The sequence below is a fragment of the Podarcis erhardii genome (assembly GCF_964252035.2).
Source record: "Podarcis erhardii genome assembly, chromosome: 14".
Taxonomy (NCBI): domain Eukaryota; kingdom Metazoa; phylum Chordata; class Lepidosauria; order Squamata; family Lacertidae; genus Podarcis; species Podarcis erhardii.
In genome coordinates, this window is record NC_138503.1 from 38,754,443 (window position 1) to 38,778,963 (window position 24,521).

General features: G+C 45.9%; 1 protein-coding gene and 1 long non-coding RNA gene across 4 annotated transcripts in view; one reads left to right on the top strand and one right to left on the bottom strand.

The window, feature by feature from the left end:
• Positions 1-287: 287 nt before the first annotated feature.
• On the top strand, positions 288-21,499 carry ERCC4 (ERCC excision repair 4, endonuclease catalytic subunit). Its single transcript, XM_081839669.1, has 11 exons — positions 288-654; positions 4,146-4,326; positions 6,925-7,120; positions 8,322-8,529; positions 11,708-11,888; positions 13,350-13,481; positions 14,906-15,016; positions 16,040-16,610; positions 17,077-17,169; positions 19,171-19,283; positions 20,248-21,499. Exons 1-11 carry the CDS (start codon positions 454-456, stop codon positions 20,979-20,981), a joined length of 2,721 nt encoding a protein of 906 aa, XP_081695795.1. The 5' UTR covers positions 288-453; the 3' UTR covers positions 20,982-21,499.
• Positions 21,500-22,733: 1,234 nt separating this feature from the next.
• LOC309329365 overlaps positions 22,734-24,521 on the bottom strand; it is an 11,546-nt gene continuing 9,758 nt past the window's right edge. For 2 of the 3 annotated variants that reach the window (XR_014151079.1, XR_014151081.1), the window contains one exon: positions 22,734-23,102. This is a non-coding gene — a long non-coding RNA (uncharacterized lncRNA). The remainder of the gene's footprint in view (positions 23,103-24,521) is intronic. The other variant, XR_014151080.1, reaches the window with a different exon arrangement.

Here is a 24,521-nt window from a genome sequence, read left to right on the forward strand (position 1 = left end):
CTGAGTGGAGCTGATGGGACTTGCGAGTCCCGACCACACATTGTCACTCTACACTTTTCCTATTTCTATGCTGCGTTTCTCTTCCCCTCCCCCTCCCCGCGTCACTTCCCCTTATCTATAGAGAACTAAAAATGTAGAGTCGCACACTTCCGGTCTAAACCTCGAACAACTTCCCCACTCTTCCTTCCCGACGTAAAACAACACGTGGGAAGGCGACGCTTTCACAGCAAGGCCGCGGGTGGGGGGGAGGGGGGGAGGCGCGCGCCATTACCCGCGAACAACGGAGACTTTCCATTTCCATGGGGAGTTTAAGGATTCTGCGTGCGCGTGTCACTCTTCAAGTTTTTATCTCTCCGGCATTGAGAGCCTGAGGCTTCCTTCCCGTAGTAGTACGTTCGCTTCCCGGTTTGCGCATGTGCAGTGGGAGCCGCGGCTCTTTGACAGCGACTTGTCATGGCGGTTTCTTCGGCGGCTGTTCCGGCTGCGGTGCCGCTGGAGCACGAGAACCAGATCTTCCTGGACCTCTTCCACGACGACGGGCTGGTGGTGTGCGCCCGCGGGCTGGGCATCGACCGCCTCCTCCTGCGCTTCCTCCGCCTTTACTGCGAGCCGGCCAGGCTGGTGCTGGTGCTGAACACCAGCCCGCCAGAGGAGGTAGGCAGAGGCGCCTCGGGGCCCGGGAGGAGCTTCCCTCAGTCTTCGCTATTCAGAGGGGCTGCTCCGCTGCTCAGGGCAGGGCAGGGGTCCTCTCAAGGCAACGTGCACAAAACACCCCCCACCCCCAAAAGAGGCAAGCCCAGGCACGCAAACAAACAATGGGAAACGGAGAATTGCACCCCTCCCAAAAGAGCTGCAAAAGCAAAAAGAGGGTCGAAAGAAAGACTTCTTGAAAGTTCCTTTAAAAGGCACTGTATGCGGTGTTTCCCAACCTTGCTGTTTTCAGACTACATTTCCCATAATGCCTAACCACATCAGGTGTCAAAGAAATAAACAACTATCTGACGCTTAGAAGACATCTGAAGGCAGCCCTGTTTGGGGAAGTTTTTAAAGACTGGTGTTTTAATGTATTTTTAATATTTGGTTGGAAGCTGCCCAGAGTGGCTGGGGAAACAGAGCCAGATGAGAGGAGTATAAATAATAAAATTATTATTATTATTATTATCATCATCGTCATCATCATCATCATTATTACTGGTCTTGCCAGCTATGGATGATGGGAGTTGTAGCCCCAAAACAGCTGGAGACCCAAGGTTGGGAGACACTGCACTAGAGCAAGAGATGTGTGAACCTCATGGAGGATGATATGGGGCCAGCACCGAAAAGGGCCTATTCTTAGTACACCTGCCCAGGGAGGGAGTTACTGGTTTGTGAGTGGTTTTTTTTGTTCTTGTTTTTATTACGTATTTTGTGTTTTTTGCTTTCTGTTTTTATGCTGTGAACTGGAGAAAGTTGCATGTGACTCAGACTATAACTAAGCTTGAATACATGCATGTCATGAGTCCTGTGGAGCCATCTTATTGGTCGTGTCAAGATAAGGAGTGAAAGGAGCTTGAAGGACTGGAGGCCAGTGTTTGGGGAGGAACACAGTGGGTTGGGATGGGGCTCATTCAGGCCTCCTGAGACATCAGAGCTGCCCGTGGGGATGCAGCAGTTGAGGAGGCTAATCCTGGGGAGGGACCTAGTGCTCGTGTCATTCAGCTCAAACCAGTCTGGCCTCTCACCCTGCCAGAGCCTTCTCTTCCTTTAATTCCTGCTGGCAAGCCTCTACCTCCAAAGGAGGTGCCAGGTGCCAAATCTAGTTTTGCACAGGTGCTGTCTCCTCCTCTTGCCACCTAGATCACAGAGATGCCAGTGCCTGCATCAGCTCAAGCCCAATCCACCAGAAGCAGTTCCCGTTTACCTGCCCAGTCAAAAGATGCCACACACTCTGCACTAAGCCATGCCTGCTCCACTCCTTTATCACAGGAGTCCGGGGACCAGTGTTTTAGCTTGCTTTGCCATGCCTTGCACCTGCTGTGCCTTTGGCCCTTGCTTAGTACCATAGTGATTTGAGCATTATAGTTTCTAAAGGTAAAGGGACCCCTGACCATTAGTTCCAGTCGTGGCCGACTCTGGGGTTGCGGCGCTCATCTTGCTTTATTGGCCGAGGGAGCTGGCATACAGCTTCCGGGTCATGTGGCCAGCATGACTAAGCTGCTTCTGGCGAACCAGAGCAGTGCACGGAAACACTGTTTACCTTCCCGCCTGAGTGGTACCTATTTATCTACTTGCACTCTGACGTGCTTTCGAACTGCTAGGTTGGCAGGAGCAGGGACTGAGCAACGGGAGCTCACCCCGTCGCAGGGATTTGAACCGCCAACCTTCTGATCGGCAAGTCCTAGGCTCTGTGGTTTAACCCACAGCGCCACCCGCGTCCCTCATTAAAGTTTCTACTAGAAACCAAAATCAGAATGAAAATAGATCAGTTTGTAGAACTCAGGGTCATGGGTTCGAGCCCCACATTAGGCAAAAGTTTCCTGCATTGCAGGAGTTGGACTAGATGATCCTTGTGGTTCTTTCCAACTATTTTATGATTCTATGAATGCATTCATCCTGTGGGAGCCAGGGCAGTGCAAGTGAAACAACAGCTTGATTTTTCTCTGTTTATACCTGCCTCCACTGCTCATCCCATCCCTTAGTCCTCCGCCCTGTGTTTAATTTTAGATTCTAATCTCCTTGGAGCAGGGACATGTTCTCTTAAACCAAGTGTGAGGAACCTTGGGGTCTCCAGATGTTGCTGAATTACAGCTCCCTTCAGCCCTCAAGAACATGGTCAGTGGATGCACATTTTCGTTCAGCAACATCTGGAGGGACAAAGGTTCATTAAGCTCTGTAAAACACCAGGCATGCTGACTGTGCTATATGCATGAGAAATAATAATTGTTTATTTTAAGCATTTCCTTCCCACTTTTCAGCTGACAAGCTCCCCAATGGCAGGTTATGTAAGAGCAATATGAATAATGGGTTTTTAAAATAGCATTTCTTAAACAAAATTAATGTGGTCTATTTAAAGAGGTGATGGTGGTGGTATTTTGCCTTGCTAACTAGATGCTGCTTCCCTTATTCACAGGGCGGTTTGTTCTGTAAGGCAGTGAAAATGTAAATAAAGCACAGGTGTCAGAAACTGAACAAATAAGCAACAGTGGCAGATAAAGCCAAAACTTGTATGAAATGACAGAAGAACCTCAGAAAACCAAAGGTGTATTGAAACTAAGCAGTATTCAGTCAATATCTGATTCATGTATAGGGAACCTCTGACTCTCCAGATGTTGATGAACTACATCAGCTACAGCATGGCCAGTGACCACAGATGATGGGAATTGCGGTACAGCAACATCTGGAAGGGGAAGGGGTTCCCCATACTTGATCTAAATGCAGATGCCCAGAGGGGGGGCACCACTGAAAAGGCCCCGCTGCAGGTCTGTGCCAATCTGACCTGACATTAGGTTGGGAGGACCATGAGCAAAGAGCCCCAGGTGGTATCTTGCTCATATAATACTATGAAACAATGAAATTAACTTTTTATACAATGTCATGCATTATTCCTATTTCTAACAGTGTTAATCAAAGTTTAAATGCCCGGATCAGACTAAAAGCGCAGAAAAGCAAAACATAACAAAAATAAAGTAAGAGCAACTTTTTAAAATGTCAGTTTTTAAAAGCAGCAGGTCAAGTCTTGAAGCTTCATCAGAATTATGATTTCATGAAGTGTTGGACTCCGGGCAAACTTTAGGTGCTCAGCTGATTGCTATGCCTACCCTAATGCTGTGGCTCACTAGCTCTTACACACTAAGAAAGCAATAGAATTGGCATTTGTATTTTCAGCATGATTCAAAGCATGTTTACTCAGAAGTAAATATTGGTGATTCAGCTATCAGACAGTGCCTCATCTGCCCTAATGGATCAGCCTGCACTGCTGGTTGAAACTCAGAGCAGGAGCGTTCCGCCATAACGTTTTGTTGGCAGGTTCCATTGATTATTGAATATTTAATATTGTATTTAATCATAGCTTTTGCACTGCTTCTTACTCTATATCTGCACAAAGTTTCTCCCTCCCCGCTTACTCCACGTTGGATTTGTTGTGAATAATTTTATTTTGGTTTTAGGAGTTTTTTATCGACCAGCTGAGGACTGATAACGTAGCTCATCTTCCTCGACGCGTCACAAATGAAATTGCAAGCAGCAACCGCTATGAAGTTTACACCCAAGGGGGTGTCATTTTTGCCACCAGCCGGATTCTGGTGGTGGATTTCCTGACCGACCGAATCCCTTCAGATCTTATCAGCGGTAAGATCTTACCACGAGAGAAAGCGGATTTGAACCCTCTTCCCCACTCACCGCTCAGAATGTAAACGTAATATAAGTCTAGGCTGAGAAACATGGTTTCCTTGTGCTAACTCATCCACAATTCTGCAGATATAAAGTTTATTATTGAAATGGCACCTTGCTCTTCTACAACAAAGAGTCTTTTATATCTCAAAGACTGGGCTGATATCCACACCATACAATTAAAGCATTCATGGACAGTCTTGGGAACTGTAGTTCATTAAGGGTACTGAGAATTTACCGTCCCCAGGATTCATGGGGGGTGGGGGGGGAGCCTTTACTGCTTTAAATAGATGTGGTGTCATAAAAACTTTCTCCCACTAGAGGTCAGTATGACATAAAGCCTTAATTAGATCCTATGCTGAGCAAGCTGCAGATTTGTGACCAAGCCATGCAAGCGTCTCTGGAGTTTATCCTGCCTAGGGTTCAGTTTCCATATGCTGAGAACCAGTGTAGTGTAAGGGATACAGAGTGGGAAAGATGTGGAGAAGCTGGGATTCCAAGTTCAGCCTTGAAGCTCACTTAGGCACCTTGAACCAGTCTGTCTCCTTCAGTCTAACCACCTACAACAGGGATACGGAACTTCAGGCATGAAGGCTGAATGTGGCCTCCAAGCCGCTTTGCCTGGCCCTTGAGTCTCTCCTCAGAGGGTCACACCTCTCTCTGTCCCTGTCTGGTTTCCTCCTGGAGTGCTTCTGCCTGGCTGGAATTTGTCCTTTTGATAACGCCTTACTTCTTTGGCTGGAAAGGGGTGTGCGAATGTGTGCAGAAACTAGCCTAGTGATACAAAAGTAAAATTCACATATATTGCTCTGCCTTCTTTTGCCACTGGCCTTGCCCTCCGCTGAATGTGGGGGGAAAAGCTTCCTCATCTGCAGGATGGGTGCCAGGTAGAGAACCAACTATGCTACAGTGGTACCTCGGGTTACATATGCTTCAGGTTACATACGCTTCAGGTTACAGACTCTGCTAACCCAGAAAAAGTGCTTCAGGTTAAGAACTTTGCTTCAGGATGAAAACAGAAATCGTGCTCTGGCGGCACGGCAGCAGCGGGAGGCCCCATTAGCTAAAGTGGTGCTTCAGGTTAAGAACGGACCTCCGGAACAAATTAAGTACTTCACCTGAGGTACCACTTTACTGTGATTACTCTCAACTATGGCTACACACCTTAAGGCCATCGCAGACAACAAGAAGCAAAGCATCTCCCTCTCACACTCACCTTTGCAGCTCATGATTCTTCAAAATCCAGTAGTTAGTAAACTGGAAGACTGGAGCATCTGAGGTACCACTGTACTTGGAGCTTTGAGGAGGAAAGGTGGCAGAAACATACAGGGTTGTTGCCAATTTGCTTTTACTTAACAGTAGAGCCATTGAAATTAAGAGACTTAACCGTGTCTATTCATTCCAGTGGGTCTACTCTGAGTAGGCTTACCATTGGAGAAAACTTACAGTTTTAATAAACTGTACCTATTTTTAAAATCTGCTGTGGCTTAGGACACAGAAAAGGACGTCAGTAGCTGTATTCAGCTCTATAAGTTAGTATGACGCCCTTACCCTATTTAAAAATAAAATAAAAAATCTTTTCCCTATAGAGTAGGGATGGGAAAACATTTTCATTCTGTGAGTTACTTTTCTTTCAGAAGGCCATGTGCCAGAGTTGGGCGGGGCCAGAGGCAAACGTGGGTGCAGCCAGAAAAGTAAATTTAACCTTTGTACTATAGGCAAGCTTCTACACACACACACACACACACACACACACACACACAGCCCTATCAGTTATCAGAGTTCAAGGACACATTTCAGCTAGGTAAAAGCATTCAGGATGTTAAGGAGGGGCAAGGAAGGTGGGGGCCCAAGAAGAATTCCCAGGGTCTGGTAGAGAAGGGGTTGCATTTATTGCATGGGCCTAAGGTTCCCCACTGCCTTATACAGGGAAATGACCAAGTGTTTAAAGGTGGATCTCCAAAAGGAAATGCAGTGCAAATCATACTCTTTAGATATGATTCCAATCCACTGTCTTCACATGTCCTAGCACGTTTCAGAGGATTTTATTGTCACTTTGTTTGCTTGTTGTCCACCAAAATGCCATTATTTCTTACAAATAGTTTAAAGCAACAGGGTAGCAGACTCCCACTTTACCTGTATGGTTGGTTTTATTTCCAGTGTTCAGGCTGCAAATGCCATTGTACCGTTGCTGTGTTCCGAGAACGCTCCTATAAATAAATTAAAGTTGGGAGTTCTTGCCATCTTTCTTGTTTGGTTTGTTGTTTTGAGTAGAAGCTACCTTTTCCTACTCACTGGCAATTAACACATTTTAAATTGTTGCAGCATTTTCACTGGTGCGGCATTGAAGGCGGGAAAGATCTGAGCCCCGCTGAATTCCATCAGTGGGGGAAAAGCCGAAGGAAAGTTAGATGGTGTCATGCTCTTTTTAATTGGTTGAACCTTTGAAACTCATGGCCTACTCTGCAAAATATCACGTCCTGTGCTTTATTGTTGTTTTCTTTGCTTTTCTCCTGTATGTATGACCCGAGTTTATTCGTCTTGTTGTTCTGCCAGGTATTTTGGTGTACAAAGCCCACAGAATCATTGAGTCTTGCCAGGAAGCTTTTATCTTGCGACTCTATCGCCAGAAGAACAAGCAGGGTTTCATTAAGGCCTTTACAGACAATGCCGTGGCCTTCAGTACTGGCTTCTGTCACGTGGAAAGAGTGATGAGAAATCTCTTTGTGAGGAAGCTTTACCTCTGGCCAAGGTGAGGCCATTCTTCCTTGGTAACTAGGCAGATGAATTGATCACAGCCAGGGCAGATAATGTTGATCAGCAGCAATTATGCAAAAACAGAACCTCCAGGATCCGGAGCAGTATATCTTTGGTTTCCTGCTGCTGGGGACCAAGGCAAATGATGGGTGCTCCTAGATGTGCAAGGTGAGCAGTAAACAGGGCGGGCACAAGACTTTGTGCTGCCCGAGGTGAAGTGGACCAGCTGCTGCCAATCCATGTGCTGACCACTCCTGCTACCTTATCCTTCTGCTTTAGTCTTCTGCAGCTGCGTAGGTGGTGGCAGAGTAGGTGTTCCTAAGGCTCTCTACAACTATCTAACCCTTGTCTTGTTCTGAGGGGCATCATTCATTTATTTGACTTTTTAGTTGCTGCAAAAAAAGTCTCTAAGCGGCTTCCAAAATGGGGGGAAAGCCAAAACGGAAGAATAGATAAAACATGGCATTTACTGTATTTTTCGCTCTATAAGACGCACCAGACCACAAGACGCACCTAGTTTTTGGAGGAGGAAAACAAGAAAAAAAAAAATTCTGAATCTCAGAAGCCAGAACAGCAAGAGGGATTGCTGCGCAGTGAAAGCAGCAATCCCTTTTGCTGTTCTGGCTTCTGGGATAGCTGCGCAGCCTGTATTCGCTCCATAAGACGTACACAAATTTCCCCTTACTTTTTAGGAGGGAAAAAGTGAGTCTTATAGAGCAAAAAATACGGTAATTAAAACTGTCCCGATAACCCAGGGTTCAGCAACCTAAGGCCCATGGGCCAGAAGTGGCCCGTGGAGGTTGTATGACCGGCTCACGAGCCGCTCCCGAACTGAGCTGCCCGCTCGCGTGCTGTGCTAAACCGGCACAGCGCAGCACGGGGACTCACTTCTGTGGTGCCAGAAATCGCGGGCAGGCGCGCTCACACATGCGTGCGATCCGGCCCACGGAGGGATCTCTGCGGGACCGATCTGGCCCAGGCAAGATAAACCTTGCTGACCCCTGCAATAACCCAGAAACAAGCCCAGCAAAAATCCAAAAAGGCCCCATCAGGGGCACCATAGGAGTGAGGCATTGTGGGCAGGGAGCTCACATCTATTTTTGCCATTTCTTGTCCAGGTGGGGGAAGAGGCTTGGGATTTGCGTGTGTCTCTTGACATCCTTCTCCCTAACACCAGCCCGCCTTTCTCTTCCCAGGTTCCACGTAGCAGTGCACTCCTTCCTAGAGCGACACAAGCCCGAAGTGGTTGAAATGCATGTCAGCATGACCCCGGCCATGCGAGCCATCCAGAGTTCCATTCTGGACATCCTGAACGCGTGTTTGAAAGAACTAAAGCAGTGCAACCCAGCTCTTGAAGCAGAGGATCTGTCGCTGGAAGATGCTATCGGGAAAGCTTTTGACAAGGTAGCACTTTCAACTGTCGTTGTTTTTATTCTTGGACTTTTCTTATCGGCCTCTAGCGTTGGTTTTTTATATGGGCACAGGCAGTGCAGTCAGCGGCATTGGGGTCCTTGGCTGCTACACCATCCTTGAAGGGCTGTGAATGTTCCCTGTGATGATGAGCACAGCTTTAAGAAGGGACTGGACAACCTGCAGCCTCCCAGATGTTGTTGGACACCGGCTCTCCTCATTCCCAGCCAATAGGGCCAAGAGTCAGGAATAACCGAGAGTCTGCAGGATCAGGGCGGTGGCCCATCTAGCCCAGCATCCTGTTCTTACAGTGGCCAACCAGATGCCTGTGAGAAAGAGCAGGATTTTAGCACAACAGCACTCTCCCTTCCTGTGGTTTCAGCAACTGGTGAAGCATTGCTGACTCCATTGGTTCTTGTCTAGCCATCCTGGCTAGAAGCCATCAGTAGCCCTCTCTTCCATGAATATGTCTAATCCCCTTTTAAAGCCATTCAAGTTGGTTGCTTTCACAGCCTCCTGTGGGCACCAGTTCCATAGTTTAACTCTGTGTTGCGTGAAGAAATACATTCTTTTATCTGTCCTGAATCTCCTTTGTTTTATCTGCCTGCTGATGGGAGTTGTCGTCCAAAGACATCTGGAGGGCCGCAGGTTTCCCCTTTCCTGGTTTATGCCGCTGTTAACATTTGTTAACCATCACTCTCTGTGCTTTTCTGCAGTTCCTTTCCTTTGGACATTATAGTTTACAATTCCCTCCCACCCCACATAATATGTATACACAGCTGTAACGTATTCCATTGAAAGCAGCAGAGCATAGCTAGACAACATCCCAATTCCATTGCACTTCCCACTTGGCTCACTCTTCTGAATCTGCTCAGGGATCATGGGCATACATCTCCGTCACTCAGTCAGGGCAGCAGTATTCAGCTTCTTTGTAAAGAGATGGAGGATTCTGTCTCGTTGGACTCCTACAATGTCCGGTGTGGATTCCATTTACCTGTATCCCAGGTGTCTGTTTGCTCAGCTGGCTGCAGAATCATAGAGTTGGAAAGAACTGTGGAAGTTGCCTTGTCAAACCTTTTGCTCAGGGCAGGGTCTGCGGTGCAGAAAAGTGCAACCACAGCGCCCCCAACAGATGAACATCCACCCATAACTTCAGTGAAGGAGTCAAACAGCTATGGTTTACCTAACTTGAGGGAACTGCTGGAATTAATGTCTGGCTGCTTTCTGCCATGAGCCACTGAATTTCAGGTGGCTGCCTTCTTGGTGAAGAACCTTTTGGACTGACTCCTCCCAGCTAGGCAGGAAGGGCTTCCTTGTCCAACTGCCCCTGGCTCAAACAAGACTTGTGTGTACCCTGTCTTATCCTTGATGCCTGGCTTGTTCTTCGCTCCTGTTTCCTCATTTGTCCTGCTGGTCCTATCTTACGCATAGGTTCCAACCACTGGCCTTTCTCCTGGCTCCTGGCTCGACTCAGTCTGCTTGCCCCCAGCCCAGCCCTGACATCTGCACATGTTTGGGGTAGTCTCGTCTGGATTATGAGCTCACATCTCTCCCCAGAGCTCAGCTCTGGCAATTTTAAAGTGCATTCCGGAGCAGGATCCCGGCTCAGATGAAGGGCTTGGCTAGTTCACAAGGAGAGCAGAATAGTGAAATATTTCTCTTGCCTGTGGGCCAGCTTACAAAAGCACTGCACATTGCTTGGCAATTGCAGATTCATTAATGGCATGTTCCCTTGTCTTCATTAACTTGGTGATCTTCTTTCCAGATTGCAGAGCTGTGTTTTTTTTTGCAATGAAGCGATGCGATCCTTTCTTTGGCAAAGTCTCTTGCATGTCACAGGCTCAGGCAGGCCAGAGCTCTCCAATTGACTGTCCTTCCTTCCCAACAGCTGCACTTTGTTTAGGGGAGGAAAGTCTGCTATCTTTTTTTTTTAATGGAGGGATTTAGACATCTGTTAATAGTTTAACTGTGTTTTTACATAAAAGAGTGTTTTATTAGCTCTCCAAGACTCTGGCTGGCTCATTGTAAGCTTGTTAACAATGAAATAAACGTTCTTTTGTTTGGGCATTGTGTGCCAGGATCATAACATGGTTGGAATTGTTCTTTGTAAAAATCCATATATCTGTGCTGAACAGCCTTGATCTACTGACCCTGAAAGTGGAGGGGGAGATTTCTAGTGGAACCAGCTGTGACTTTAAGTGGGCAAGCTGGTGAGCCTCTCAAGACATGTTTGTTTAGCGTTTATCCTGATTTGCTTGCACAAAAGCTTACACAGAGGTTAGACCATGTCCGGTCTTCACTGAGCAGCCATTCTGATTTGTTTGTAGAACAGTTATACAACGAGCATTCATCCTGATGTGTGGGAAGGTGTTAGTACATCTTCCCACTTAATTGTGTGTTCATCCCACACTTTTCAGTGCATTTCCCCGTGACTTTTCTAACTGCAAATGTCTGTTGTTTTATTTTAAAGTGGATTTGTTGCACTAAGGTGATAGAGCACTTTAATCAGCATGCACACTTATTTCTGTGGAAAGCATTATTGTGTATGCTCATGTATTGGCAGACAATAAATTGATGGGACCCTCTCTGTATTTATAATAATGCACATAGAACTATTCCATTGTTGGGGGTAGATTTTGTTTGTTTTGCTATTTTTGTGTAACCTGTTATATTAAAAATTATTATTATTATTATTATTGTTATTATTATTAACGCACATTGAATTCTATATAGAGGCAATAGAGTTCAGGCAACTCCCAATTTATGCAGCAGTTATGTTCCAAGGCACTACACTATTTAAGTGAAATTGTGTATATTTGAAACACCTTTGGAAAAGCCTGCAAACACCCCGCCCCACTCCTTTTTGGGTCTTTTCTGGGTTTGGCACAATGCACGGTCACACACATATCAGATAAAGCTAAAATGGTCGCTGCCTGCCATGGGCTCCATGTATGAGAGTGAGAGGGTGGGTGCTGAGGGTCAGAAGCCAGGAATTATTGCCAGATTGTTCAGTTGTGTTCATGAGGACTAGAAACTTGTCTTTTTTATTTTAAAAAGACACAGTCCAGGATTCGGGTTCTAAACCTGTTAAAAGTTTAGGAAGGCCTCTGAAGTTCAAGTTCAGATCATGACAGTATTGTGCCAGCAGTTCTTTCTAATTTTATATTTCTAGACAATTCGTCACTATCTGGATCCTCTTTGGCACCAGCTGGGATCAAAAACCAAAACTTTGGTCCAAGATTTGAAGATTCTCCGTACTTTGCTACAGTACCTGACTCAGTATGACTGCGTCACTTTCCTTAACCTTTTGGAGTCCTTAAGAGCCTCAGAAAAAGCTTTTGGTCAGAATTCAGGTATGAGCAGTCCCCCCCCCCTTTATACAAAGGAATCAGTTGGGCTATTTAAAAAAAAAGAAAGAGTAAAGTTTTAATTAAAAAACACACACACACACATGTGCATGAACGTTCCCAAATGTTTTCAGCCAGCCATAAGGCTGTAGGATTTACTGACAGTGAATATATTCAGCCTCCCACTGAACTTCTGTTCCTTGAAAAAGATCTGCAGAATGTTCATACAGAAAACCTGAGTTGTTGTTTCTTCTTTGGTCGATAATTACATAAGGAGGACTTAGCAGCAGAAGGAGGAAGAACCTCAGGACATGGAGACTGGGCTTTGAGCAGCTGGAGACATTTGTCAGAAGTGTGGGATCTTTGTGCCCCCTGTGTGGGCCAGTTTTACATGATCCTGGGGCCAGCCTTACTATTAGGCAGAGTGAAGGTTTCTCTCTCTCTCTCTCTCTCTCTCTCTCACACACACACCCTTTTCAGGCTGCTGATTTTGAAAAGAGTTCAGATCTCCACTCAGCCTTGAAGCCTGCCAAGGGACTCTATGCCAGTCACTGTCTCTCAGCCTAACCTACCTCATAGGGTTGTTATGAGGATAAAATGGTGAGGGGAGGCATAATGAGAAGCTTGAGCAACTTGGATGAAAGGTATGATGATGATGATAAGAATAATATAGTGCCTGGAGCTGGCCATATCATCAGCAGTGTCAAGTGAGAAAGCTTCTTCCTGGACAGAGAGGAAGTGGGGCTGTGTATGTTCCATGTTTGGTTACACCAGGTAGATTAAATCTGGAACATCAGGGCAAAATTACATAGACTCACCCCAGTATAACAAGACTGTGCTCTTTGCTCCACTTTACAATATTCAGGGCCATATTATATTACAGTGGTGCCTCGCAAGACGAAATTAATCCGTTCCGTGAGTCTCTTCGTCTTGCGGTTTTTTCGTCTTGCGAAGCACAGCTATTAGCGGCTTAGCGGCTATTAGCGGCTTAGCGGCTATTAGCGGCTTAGCAGCTATTAACGGCTTAGCGGCTATTAACGGCTTAGCGGCTTTAAGAAAAAGGAAACAAACTCGCAAGAACTCGCAAGACGTTTCGTCTTGCGAAGCAAGCCCATAGGGAAATTCGTCTTGCGAAGCACCTCAAAAAACGGAAAACTCTTTCGTCTAGCGAGTTTTTCGTCTTGTGAGGCATTCGTCTTGCGAGGTACCACTGTACTTGTTAACACATTTGCTTCAGGGCAGTGTGCTGGGCTGTTTTCCTGTGTGTCCCCCCCAAAAAAAACCCCTTGTGAAGTAGGCTAGCTAGGTTGAGAGATGGAAATAAAAGCATGCTTCTTTCTTCAAAGTTGTTGTTTTTATCCCTGCAAAACTAATTTGAAGTGATGGGGAAAGAAGGGGGCTAAAAAAATTAGTGGGCATTTTGTAATTGCAGCCACGGATATATATTTGTCTCCCTCCATCTGCCAGGTTGGCTTTTTCTCGATTCTAGTACGTCAATGTTTCTAAATGCTCGGGGCAGAGTGTATCGCCTCCCAGATGACAAAGCAAATAAAAAAAGAAAAGCTGCCGAAAAAGCAGATATCGGAGGAGAAGGAAAAGGTACAGCAAAACCTTTTAATTTATTACTGTAAATAGTAATGGGTGCTTTTATTATTATTATGATGACATCAGTGTACTTTGCAGGGTACAAGAGGGCATCTCCCTGCCTTGATAACGTTGTAATAATACTGTAAGCTTATTTCATGTTTCAGTATAAATGGCACAGTGATCAGAGAAGGGAAAATAGGAGTCTGATGTTGAACTCCGTGTTGACAATTAAAGGTAAAGGGACCCGTGACCATTAGGTCCAGTTGTGGCTGACTCTGGGGTTGCGGCGCTCATCTCGCTTTATTGGCCGAGGGAGCAGGCGTACAGCTTCCGGATCATGTGGCCAGCATGACTAAGCCACTTCTGGCGAACCACAGCAGCGCACAGAAACGCCGTTTACCTTCCCACCGGAGCAGTACCTATTTATCTACTTGCACTTTGATGTGCTTTTGCACTGCTAGGTTGGCAGGAGCAGGGACCAAACAATGGGAGCTCACCCTGTCACGGGGATTCGAACCGCCGACCTTCTGATCGGCAAGTCCTAGGCTCTGTGGTTTAACCCACGTCCTGTGTTGACAATTAGCAAACTCTAAATACACACATACACACATTTACTTTATCCATGGCAATAACAGAGAGGATTTTATTAAGGCTGAATTTGGACATCACATTAACCCATGGTTAAAGAAGCAAAACAGGAGTTTAAACTTCAGAGGATGTCTAAGTTAGCAAACCATGGTTTGTGATGGAGTGGCAAGCCAGGGAGCCTTTGCAAGGTACGGTCATTTCCAAGGATAGTTTGGTGCCAAGCCATGTGTTTTCAATGCACTTGGTCCCGGGTTTGATCCCCCGGTGTCTCCAGTTAAAAGGATCTCTGGTAAAGGGCTGTGAAACGCCCCTGCCTGATATATTGGATGGAGCAATGGTCTGACTCAGTACACAATAGCTTGGTGGGTCTTCACCGACCAGTCGCAGTTGCAGCCGTCACAAGAGGCTGCTGTACTGATTCAGAATTTATGAATCTGAGGCTACGTACACACATTCAAAGCATATAACACCTGCAGAGAATCCTGGGAACTGTAGTTTGTTAGAGCTGCTGGGATTTTTATCTCTCTGGGGGGTAAACTGCAGTTCCCAGAATTCTTTGCAGGGGGTGGGGATGTGCTTTAAATGTAAGGTGTATATGCAGCCTGAGTGTAAGAGGCCAGAAAGCCAACAAGCAGCTCTAAATCATACAGGGCAGGATCCAGACCAAGTTAGGTCCCATTCAGTTAATTCATGCTCAGCTTGTGCTTTCAGCCTGGATGTTTGTTTGTTCAACGGGGCACAATCTATGTATAAGTCCCAGGCGGATTCCCCAGCATTCATAAAGCGTCCAAGAAAGGTGTAATGAGAAATTCTTAATTCCCCACTCTTCCGCTGACCTTGTGTTCCAGACCAGAAAAGGGAGTTGATCCTGGAAAGCAACCCAAAGTGGGAGGCTCTTGGAGAAGTCCTGAAGGAGATTGAAACGGAGAATGCCAACAGTGAAGCTCTGGGTGGGCCAGGTGAGCTGGGAGGGGCAGGGCAGTGGGATGGGGGTGGGCAGAGGTAGTTATTGTTGCTGCTCTTGCTAGAGCTATTATTATTATTCACCAGCAATAATAATATAATACTGTACATGTTACTATCATACTTGCAAAGCAGTTTTTCTTCTTCCCTAAGACTGTTCCCAACAAGAACCTTTACCTCAGTGACTTCTGGAACCTGCAGGATGTTTTGTGTATTATTTAGTTCAACAACGTCAACGTTGATACTGCTTAACATCCATCGGTGTGTAACTGACTAACATTTCCTTAGACTAGACCCCCACCCCCAACATGAATAGGCCTAAGCTAGCCATATCCATCAATTTATATCAGAGGTCACTGGTGCTGCTAATGCAGTGGTTTGACTTCACCCCCAGAGGCGCACTCGATTTTGTCTCGAGACAGACAGATGCCAACTCTTAGTAGGCACTAATGGTTCAATCAGCATTGGTCCTAAAGCGGTCCAAGAGACCTGGAGCAAAGGCATTTGTAATCTTAGCACTGAGGAGTCCTCAAAGGTCACCTGGTCCAGCCCTCTGCCAGTGCAGGAAATCTGCTGCCACAGCATCGCTGAGAAGGTGGCCTTCCAGCCTCAGCTTAGAAACCTCTAGTGAAAGAGAACTTGCCATCTTCTGAGGAAGTGTTAAAGAGCACTACCATCAGGAAGCTCTTCCTAAGGTTTAGCCAAAAAACCTTTGATAGCAACAGAGTGTTCAGTTTTGGGGTTGAGTAACATAGCAGGGGGAGGTTTTACAATAGGTTGGGAAAGAAGGGGAAGGTATCAGTTTTCTGTTTCCCTGTCCTGAAGCTTCCCCTGCTTCCAAGCCCCAAACAGAACACTACAGGGTGCCAGAGTCCTGGACAGGTGATGAGGACGCACTGCACCATTTTATTGTGGGTCCCAACCTTTCCTTCCCCACCCCCTGCATTTTGGGGGGTGGCTGGGAATGGGTGATCGGTTCTACATGCCATCCCATTACGGCAACCGTTTCTCAATTGCAGGGCAAGTACTTATCTGCGCAAGCGACGACCGCACTTGTGCTCAGCTCAAGGAGTACATCACGGTTGGGGCAGAAGCTTTCTTAACAAGGCTGTATAACAAAACCTTTGGGAAGGACAAGGAAGCCACTGTAGCCTGCCTGAAGGACGGAAGGGCAACCAAGTGCCGGGGCAACGGTGCCAGAGAACCACGGGCCAAGAAAGCCAGAACGGATTCCTCCAAACCAAAGAAGGCAAAGAAGCCAGAGCTGACCTTGACCCAAATGCTGAACAAAGAGGAGCAGGAAAACCTGGGAGAGGAAGAAGGCTGTGAGGAATTAAGCAGCAGCCAAGAGAGCATTGGAGAAGCCAAGCCCGAAGACCTTCACCTGAACCTCTCCTCGGATGCCTATTATGGGATCTTAAAGGAGCCACTCACTGTGATCCACCCGCTGAACGGCTGTGGGGACCCTTATGCTCTCACTCGCGTCTTGCACGAAGTGGCCCCGAGATACGTCGTGCTGTACGACGCAGAGCTGACGTTTGTTCGCCAGCTGGAAATTTTTAAGGCAAGCAGGCCTGGGAGGCCTCTGAGGTACGTTGAGCCTCGGTGAGGAAAAGGTCGCAGTTCAGGGGCAGAGCATCATCTCTGCATGCAGAATGACCCCTGAACAGCCTGCGGCTGTTTGAAAATCTCTCTGAAAACCTGGAGAGCTGCCGCCAGTCCGAGTAGGCAACAGTCAGCCAGGTAGACCAGTCGTTTTGACACAGCATGTAGGGCAGCTTCCCATGTCCCTGTGAGGGAGAACCTCCCAAAAGGGATTGCTTAGAATAGTGCACTACTAGACATGACTGTTAGGGTTCTGCCTCTATGGTCATTGGCCGTATGTCTCTGAATAGCAGCAGCTGGGAATAGAGGTAGAGAGCTGTCGCTCTCAAATCCCACTTCCAAGCTTCCCATCAGCATCTTATTAGCCACTGTGAGAACAAGATGCTGGAACCGATAGACTTTGGGCCACTGTCTTCTGGATTTGGAGCGGTCTTTGTGTCTTGCCTTGCAGGGTTTATTTCCTTATCTATGGAGGTTCGACAGAAGAGCAACGCTATCTTACTGCCCTACGGAAAGAAAAGGAAGCTTTCGAAAAACTCATTCGGTAAGGTGCATCTTGCATGCTGCCCTTGGAAAATGCTGGCCTTTCAAAGGAGGGGCCAGGCACCCCTGCCAAGGTGCTGGGGTCCCACTACCTGCCCAGAGATGCCAGCCCTGCAGTGTCAAACAATATGTATTTTGCTTCCGCAGAATAAATCTCCCCCCTTTTAAAGCTGGCAGAATCGTAAAGCTAATTCTGGTGGAAGCCAGTTCTCTGCCAGATCTTCCCCTTCTGCTGGCATATTTCTAGCTGCTCGAAAGGCAGAGACTGCACATTGGTTATCCTATTGTTGCTATGCAGCTCTGAGCTCTGGCTTGTTTCATCTTCCCCCACCCACTCCAAGTGTTACCAAGGTAGCAAACTTATGTAAGCAGCTGAATACCGTGAAAGATCGTTATAGACTTATATAATAAAAATGTCAAATTTGCAAAGGGGGAAAAGAAATGTTCCCTTGTATCCAGAGCAAACAACAGAGCCTTGTGACACCTTGAAGATTAACAGGTTGGCTGCTGCAGGAGTTCATGTGGACTAGTGCCCACTTAATTGTCCTTGGGAAGGGACTGTGCATCCAGCGGCAGAACACATCTTTTGCGGGCGGAAGGTCCTAGGTTCAGCTTGGGGCATCTCCAGCTAAATGGATCAGGTAGAAAGTAATGGGGAGAAACTCTTCTTTGCCTGAGACCTCAGAGACTTCTCTACCAACCAGAGCAAACAAGTCACAAAATATGTAGTAAATTGGACAGAAAGCAGTCTGATACAGCCACAGTATTAAGGACCAGCAGCGTATTTGGCTATCCCTCAAGTTTCCCAGTCATGGTTTTTAGGGGGCAGCGGGGAAGAGAGTTATCCTCAGGAGAAAAAAAAGTGTTTTTTCCTGTTTTCTCTCTCTCCAGGCCATCACATCCCTAGCTGAGCCCCCTCAAAGCTATTAAAGATTCTTTCCCTGAATATTCAGTTCTCATTTTAAAAATAAACATTTTACTTGTAAAGATACGAAGCAAAGTCTTTCAGGCAGAATTTTAACAGATTGATTTGCAAGAAGCAAATCTGTTCTCCTGTTCCAGTTTTCTGGCTAAATGAAACTTAAAATCAGATAAATACAAAATAAAAAAACAATGGCAAAGCATACCCCTGAAACAACCTCCTCAAATGTTATGAATATTGTTCTATGTTATTTAATTAAAGAGCAATCCTAACCCTTGGTTGGTGCTGCTGCTGGGGGATAGGATGTAGCAGAGGTTCCCTCTGCCAGGCTCCCCTGGGTTCAGCCATTGGGGCATTTCCTACTGCCAGTAGCATAAGTCCCCAAAACAGAATGTTCTGGAGCTGGACCAAGGCCAGTGATGGAGCCACTGGACTTAAAAATGCCATGTTTCCAGTTGAGGGCTCCAGTTAGGCCCCTGTGCTGTGCCAGCCTGAGAGCTGGCAGAGCAGAAAAGGAAAATAATCTACACACACAGCCACTTCCCTCCTGTTTGGCAGGAACTAACAGGGCTGCAGATCTGGTGGAGAATCTGCTGCTCTGTCTTCTCTGCACTGTATAGGATTGCTCCTTTAGTCTTGTTGTTATTGCTGTTACTAATTTATATTATATCCTGCCCTTCCTTCCCGCACCACCTGGTGTAACGTAAGAAACGGGAACAAGTGTTTATTATGTTTTCTGGCGATCCGGAACCAGGGCTCCAATGTCTTGCCGTGGTTGGTGGAAGCACAGTTAAACTATGGAATAGGATCCCTCATTATACGGCAATGGCCACCAACTTAGATAGCTTAGTGGCTGCTAGTCAGGATGCCTGTAGACTATTTCCATGCCTCTGAACCCCGGTCACTGGGGAAATAACATCAAGGGATGTCCTGTTTGTGGAAATTCCCTAAACTGATTGGAGGGAGAGGTACTGATGTAGCTTTTGCTCCAGCTCGGCAGCAGGGAGGTTTTAGAATTCTAACACATCCATGCTGAAGAAAATGCCTCAGACATTTCTGTTCATAATTCTTGTTTTTCAGTGAGAAGGCCAGCATGGTGATCCCTGAAGAAAGGGAAGGAAGAGATGAAACAAACTTGGATCTAGTAAGAGATGCAACCCCAGCGACTGCTTCCACTGATACGCGCAAAGCAGGTAAGTTCTTGATATCTATGGGACTGTTTTTAAATGCACCTTTCAGGTCTTTTGAGCTGAATTTGCATGGACATCATCAGTGTAATGATCTTTTATGGTGGTCAGACAGTGGGCTGCCAGATCATTTAGGGGCAAACTCAAATGGCCTCTGAATTTCACAGCTCTGAATGGTGAAAGGAGACCATTTTGATTATTTGTGGGGGAGTAGGATTTACTATTGGGGGGGCCTTACCCCAACAGTAGCAGCCTCCTTCAGTTTCTAAAAAACATCATTTTGCTGCTATCACAAACCATGGCAGAGCTTTCCTCTGAACAAACCAGCTGCTGTTTTCTTTACTTCATAATGCTCCAGACATATTATTTCATTTTTGGGAGGTAGAGGATGGTGACCCCACACCCCATGCCCTGGAATGATGCTGTGTCTGAGGCATTCTTAGGGGAAAATAACAAAGGATGGGCTGGCAAGAGGGAGCCTCTACTCCTATTATTATTACATTGTATTTCTTAGCTGCCTTTCATCAAAAGGTACCAAGGGAGGGGGGCTGTTATAGCGTATAGAAAGCCAACATTGTATATTAATATTTTAGACTGCCTTGTTAAACCGCTTAGAGGTTGTTAAACCGTTTAGAGACAGAACTGCAGCTAGAAAGCTAGGATCCAGTGGATCTCGCTGGTCAGCAGAAAGACCAGTACAGTGGTACCACAGGTTAAGTACTTAATTCATTCTGGAGGTTCGTTCTTAACCTGAAACTGTTCTTAACCTGAAGCACCACTTTAGCTAATGGGGCCTCCTGCTGCCGCTGCGCGATTTCTGTTCTCAACCTGATGAAAAGTTCTTAACCCGAGGTAATATTTCTGGGTTAGCGGAGTCTGTAACCTGAAGCGTACGTAACCTGAAGCGTATGTAATCCGAGGTACCACTGTATGTCCTCTCTTCCCTGATCCCTTTCTTTTTTTTGTTCAGGTGGCCAGGAAGAGAGGGGCGTGCCACAAAGTATTGTCGTGGACATGCGTGAATTTCGTAGCGAGCTTCCGTCTTTGATCCACCGTCGCGGCATTGACATTGAGCCTGTGACCTTGGAAGTCGGTGACTACATCCTCACCCCCGACATCTGTGTGGAGCGCAAGAGCATCAGCGATCTCATTGGCTCCCTGAACAGCGGGAGACTTTATACGCAGTGTGTCTCCATGTCTCGCTATTACAAGCGCCCCGTCCTTCTCATAGAGTTTGACCCCAGCAAATCCTTCTCCCTCACTCCCCGGGGATCCCTCCATCAAGAAATCTCGAGCAACGACATTATATCCAAACTCACCCTCCTCACTCTCCATTTCTCCCGGCTTCGATTCCTGTGGTGCCCCTCTCCGTACGTGACGGCTGAATTGTTTGAGGAATTGAAAAGGAAGCGTCCTCAGCCTGATGCAGCTACAGCCATGGCTGTCACAGCAGATTCAGAAAGCCTCCCCGAATCGGACAGATACAACCCGGGTCCCCAAGACTTCTTGCTCAAAATGCCCGGTGTGAATGCCAAAAACTGCCAGGCCATAATGAATCATGTTAAGAGCGTTGCAGAACTCGTAACCCTTTCTCAGGACAAGTTGGCCGAACTTCTGGGCAATGCCGGCAACGCCAAGCAGCTTTATGAATTCATTCATTTGCCCTTTACAGAGGCTGTTTCTCAAGGGAAAAACAAGAGGTGATAAATTGGAGTGCCTTGGCTAATTGCTGTCATGTCTTAGAGCTGAACTGCCCAGTCAGAAAAGCTATCTGCTGTGATCTTCTGGGAACTAGACCACTTCAGAATACAGGTAAAGATGTTAACATGTTGGGATGCTGTCCTATAGCCAAAGCAGCCCGCCTGTGGAAAGCTAGCACATTGAGAAGGATAGCTTTCTCCTTGACACACTAGGTTTCCACACCCAGAGATTTCAGTTCAGTGAAGTGAAAACACTTCACACCTGTGATCTCCCCTTGCCATATCCATTTTCTGAATGGGATGATTAGTTCCAAATGGTACAATGCCTTGGGAAGTTTTAAGAGGCTCTTATCAGCCTAGAAGCTTTTAAATGAAGTGTCTTAAAATTATAATCAGAGGTTAATGAATAAAAATAGGTAAAAAAATGCTAGCAATCAATTTTGTATTATGGTGAAATTCTGGGTTGGAGGACCATGGGACACACTGTATCACTCTTTATAAATGAATATTTTGGAATTAAAATGTGTGTGTCTGAGTTGATCGTCTTTTGCAGGCTTAAACGTGTGGGGTACATTCCAAGCTTACTGGTATTAGGTTTCATTTCCAGAAACTACTCCTCTCTTCAAGGAACTGATTAGAACAGGAGGGGGCTGACTTCTTTGACTTTGTTTGCTTATTTACAAGAATTCCTGTTCCATCTGTTTCATGAGTCACTCTGTTTCTAGTGTTCAGGCTGTAGGTGCTGTGGTTTATGTAGCCAAAACTGCATCACCCATGCACAAGAGGATAGGATCAGCAGGCTTGGCAAGAGCCTCAAGGCTTGCAGAAGTAATAAAAACATGTAGGGGGTCAAATGGGGGGGGGGGAGACAACCCAATAGGGGGACTGCGAATGCTAGCTGACAGGTGGGTGGGGCTGGAATCCTGAACAGCAGCACTCACCCTGCAGTGTTTTGGCACAGCTCCTGCTTTTGTATTCACAAAGCAAATCTCTTAAACAATCCAAAGTCTGCTGTCGTAGTTAAGAACCTAGCCAGCACCTTGCAGATCAGACTGAGGTCTGCCTGGTCTAGCATTCCTTTGGAAGGATGTTGCTAGCAATCAACAAATAGGAGCTGTTCCAGATGCAATTGGTCAGTGGTCTGTGATTTGCTTTTTTCTGTTGCAAAAAATCAATTCTCATTGAATTTGCTTCAATGGGAATTTTTGGCATTACAGATTGCAGGAACAAAGAGCCTCAATTGATTAGGGATTGCAAGAGGGACAATATCTTATATCCACCTTAACACACACACACGCCATCCTCATCCAGAATAAGTGTCTTGCATTTGCAGTTTGTGTGTGTCAGAGGAAAACTAGGGAGTGCAAAACTCTGCAGTTAAGGTCATGTGTAGTTTCCAATTTTAATTGCAAATACCAAAATGTGAAATTTCCAGTTTTAAGGCCTGGGCAAGTTCAGACAGGTATACTATTTTTATATGAAGCCTATCTGAACTAGGGATGGAAGAGAAATTTGATCCATTTTGCACTGAAAGGCAAAGTTACCTAATTCACACATCCTGAAATAAGATGAGAACCAAAACACAGCCATCCTTCAAAATTCACACTTATCTGAAATTTGTGATGCAGTTCTCCAATCAAGCAAAGTTTACCCAAAAAAATTTCATATCAGGGGACAGTATGCATAACGATGAATGTATTCATGAAAATAACATACAAAAATGCATATTACGGAAGATTCTTGCAAGGAATGTATTTGTTAGTCAAAATGGCGTACAAATGCATTAGGAGAAATTTGCCCTAAGATGCTGATGGATTTTCAAGAGGGCTTTTTGATTTTTTGTTTTGTTTTGTTTTTAAATCCCACATTGTTGCAAAAATGTGAAGAATTTTAAGATGTAAAAATTGGAAACTGAGAGAACCGAAATTGACTGATCTTTCCATTCTTCCTCTAAATGAAGTTGGGTAAGGATCATGCCTGCCTTTTAGTATTTTTGATTAGGAACTAAAGAGTTGGGGCTTCTCCATCTTTCATTCTTGGAAGACTGCAGGGACATACAAGGAGCAGCACGCGTCTTTGAGTGTTGTCTTTATTTTTAGCCCACAATCCAGTCTGCAAAAATTGCCTGTGTGGTAGTCATTAAACATTTAATTCTTGGACCCATTGAAACAGACTCCCCATCCCTACTCCACACACATGCACTCCTGGTCAAAACATTTAAATTATCTGTTAAATATTTTGGCTTTAGTAGAAATCAAACAAAAATGTAAACTTGGGAGTTGAAAGATATCCACTTGGGGCTAGAGGACATGTTATTCCTAGTGGAATATTTCTGTGGATTTTTAATTCTATGTTGTAATAACCCTGAATTTCTAACAATTTTGAGTACCCTCCAAATGGTACATCTTTGCAGATTTCCCCTTTTCAGAACTTATACCACAATAAAATGTGTTGCTCTTTTAAGGTACTACAAGACTCAATTTTTTTTGAAGAGTTCCCTGTGTTTAACAGGATTATTTTTTAAAAATACTTGCATTAATCTTCAGTAACTATGGTCAGGAACAGAAGGATGATCTGTGCCCTGTCTTCATATAAAAGGAGCAAATGTCCTGAGCAGTTTTGCATTTTAACTCATCCCAAATCATAGCACCATCACGACTGCCTTGACGGTAAATCCGTTTCCTTGGGGAATAAACAGCATTTTGCTGTAGAAAAAGGTCGTGACTTTTATGCAAAGTAGTGCCAAATCTCTTGTTCTGCAAGATGGAGGTGGGCAGACAAGCAGGTGGGCCAGTGGGCCAGGTAAGCTGCAGAGTAATAGGTGAAACTGAGCAGCTCCCCCGCAACCATCCTGCTCTGATGCCACTGCCGGCTACTTGCATCTTCATTGCACTCGACTGCTGACACAGAAATGGTGTTGGTATGAGCAGCTGTGGCAAGAGGAGGCTCTTGACAGGTGTGCAGGCCAATCCACCTGATAATTGTGTAATATCACAATGATGCTATGTGATTCACAGGTGCGTTGCCCAACCCACCTGTCAAAGCTGGCCTGCAAGGTGGAAATGATCCCTTGTCTAAGGGAATCAAGTGGTGGGGTTTGGGGTACTGGGAGGTGAGGCAGTTTGGCAGGAGGTGGAGGTTGGTGGGCTGGGGAGAAATGTGAGCAGGGGCACAGCACCTAGAGCCCGTGTGCAACACCTCGTGCATTTGATGAAGTGCCATGGTAAATCTGTCTTGATTTTCATGTGCTACAACACTCTTAATGGATCTTATGCTCTCCTGCATTTAAGAGAATGGGAAATGTCCCTTCCAACTTAAGATGATACCATGCAGGGCAACTTACATTTTAAAAAAGCTCAAATGGGAGATACAAAAGACAAAACAAAAGCTTGCCCCCCTACAAAAAAAGTATTTGCTATCCAGTAAGGCACAGGTGGGAGGGGACGCGGGTGGCGCTGTGGGTTAAACCACAGAGCCCAGGGCTTGCTGATCAGAAGGTCAGCAGTTCAAATCCCCACAACGGGGTGAGCTCCCGTTGCTCAGT

Bases quoted from the DNA above. Each gene is read 5' to 3' on its own strand.
- ERCC4 (XM_081839669.1), top strand. From the start codon at position 454: ATGGCGGTTTCTTCGGCGGCTGTTCCGGCTGCGGTGCCGCTGGAGCAC. The intron at 7,121-8,321 runs GTGAGGCCATTC...TTCTCTTCCCAG, and splicing joins AAGCTTTACCTCTGGCCAAG to GTTCCACGTAGCAGTGCACT. The intron at 17,170-19,170 runs GTAAGGTGCATC...CTTGTTTTTCAG, and splicing joins GCTTTCGAAAAACTCATTCG to TGAGAAGGCCAGCATGGTGA.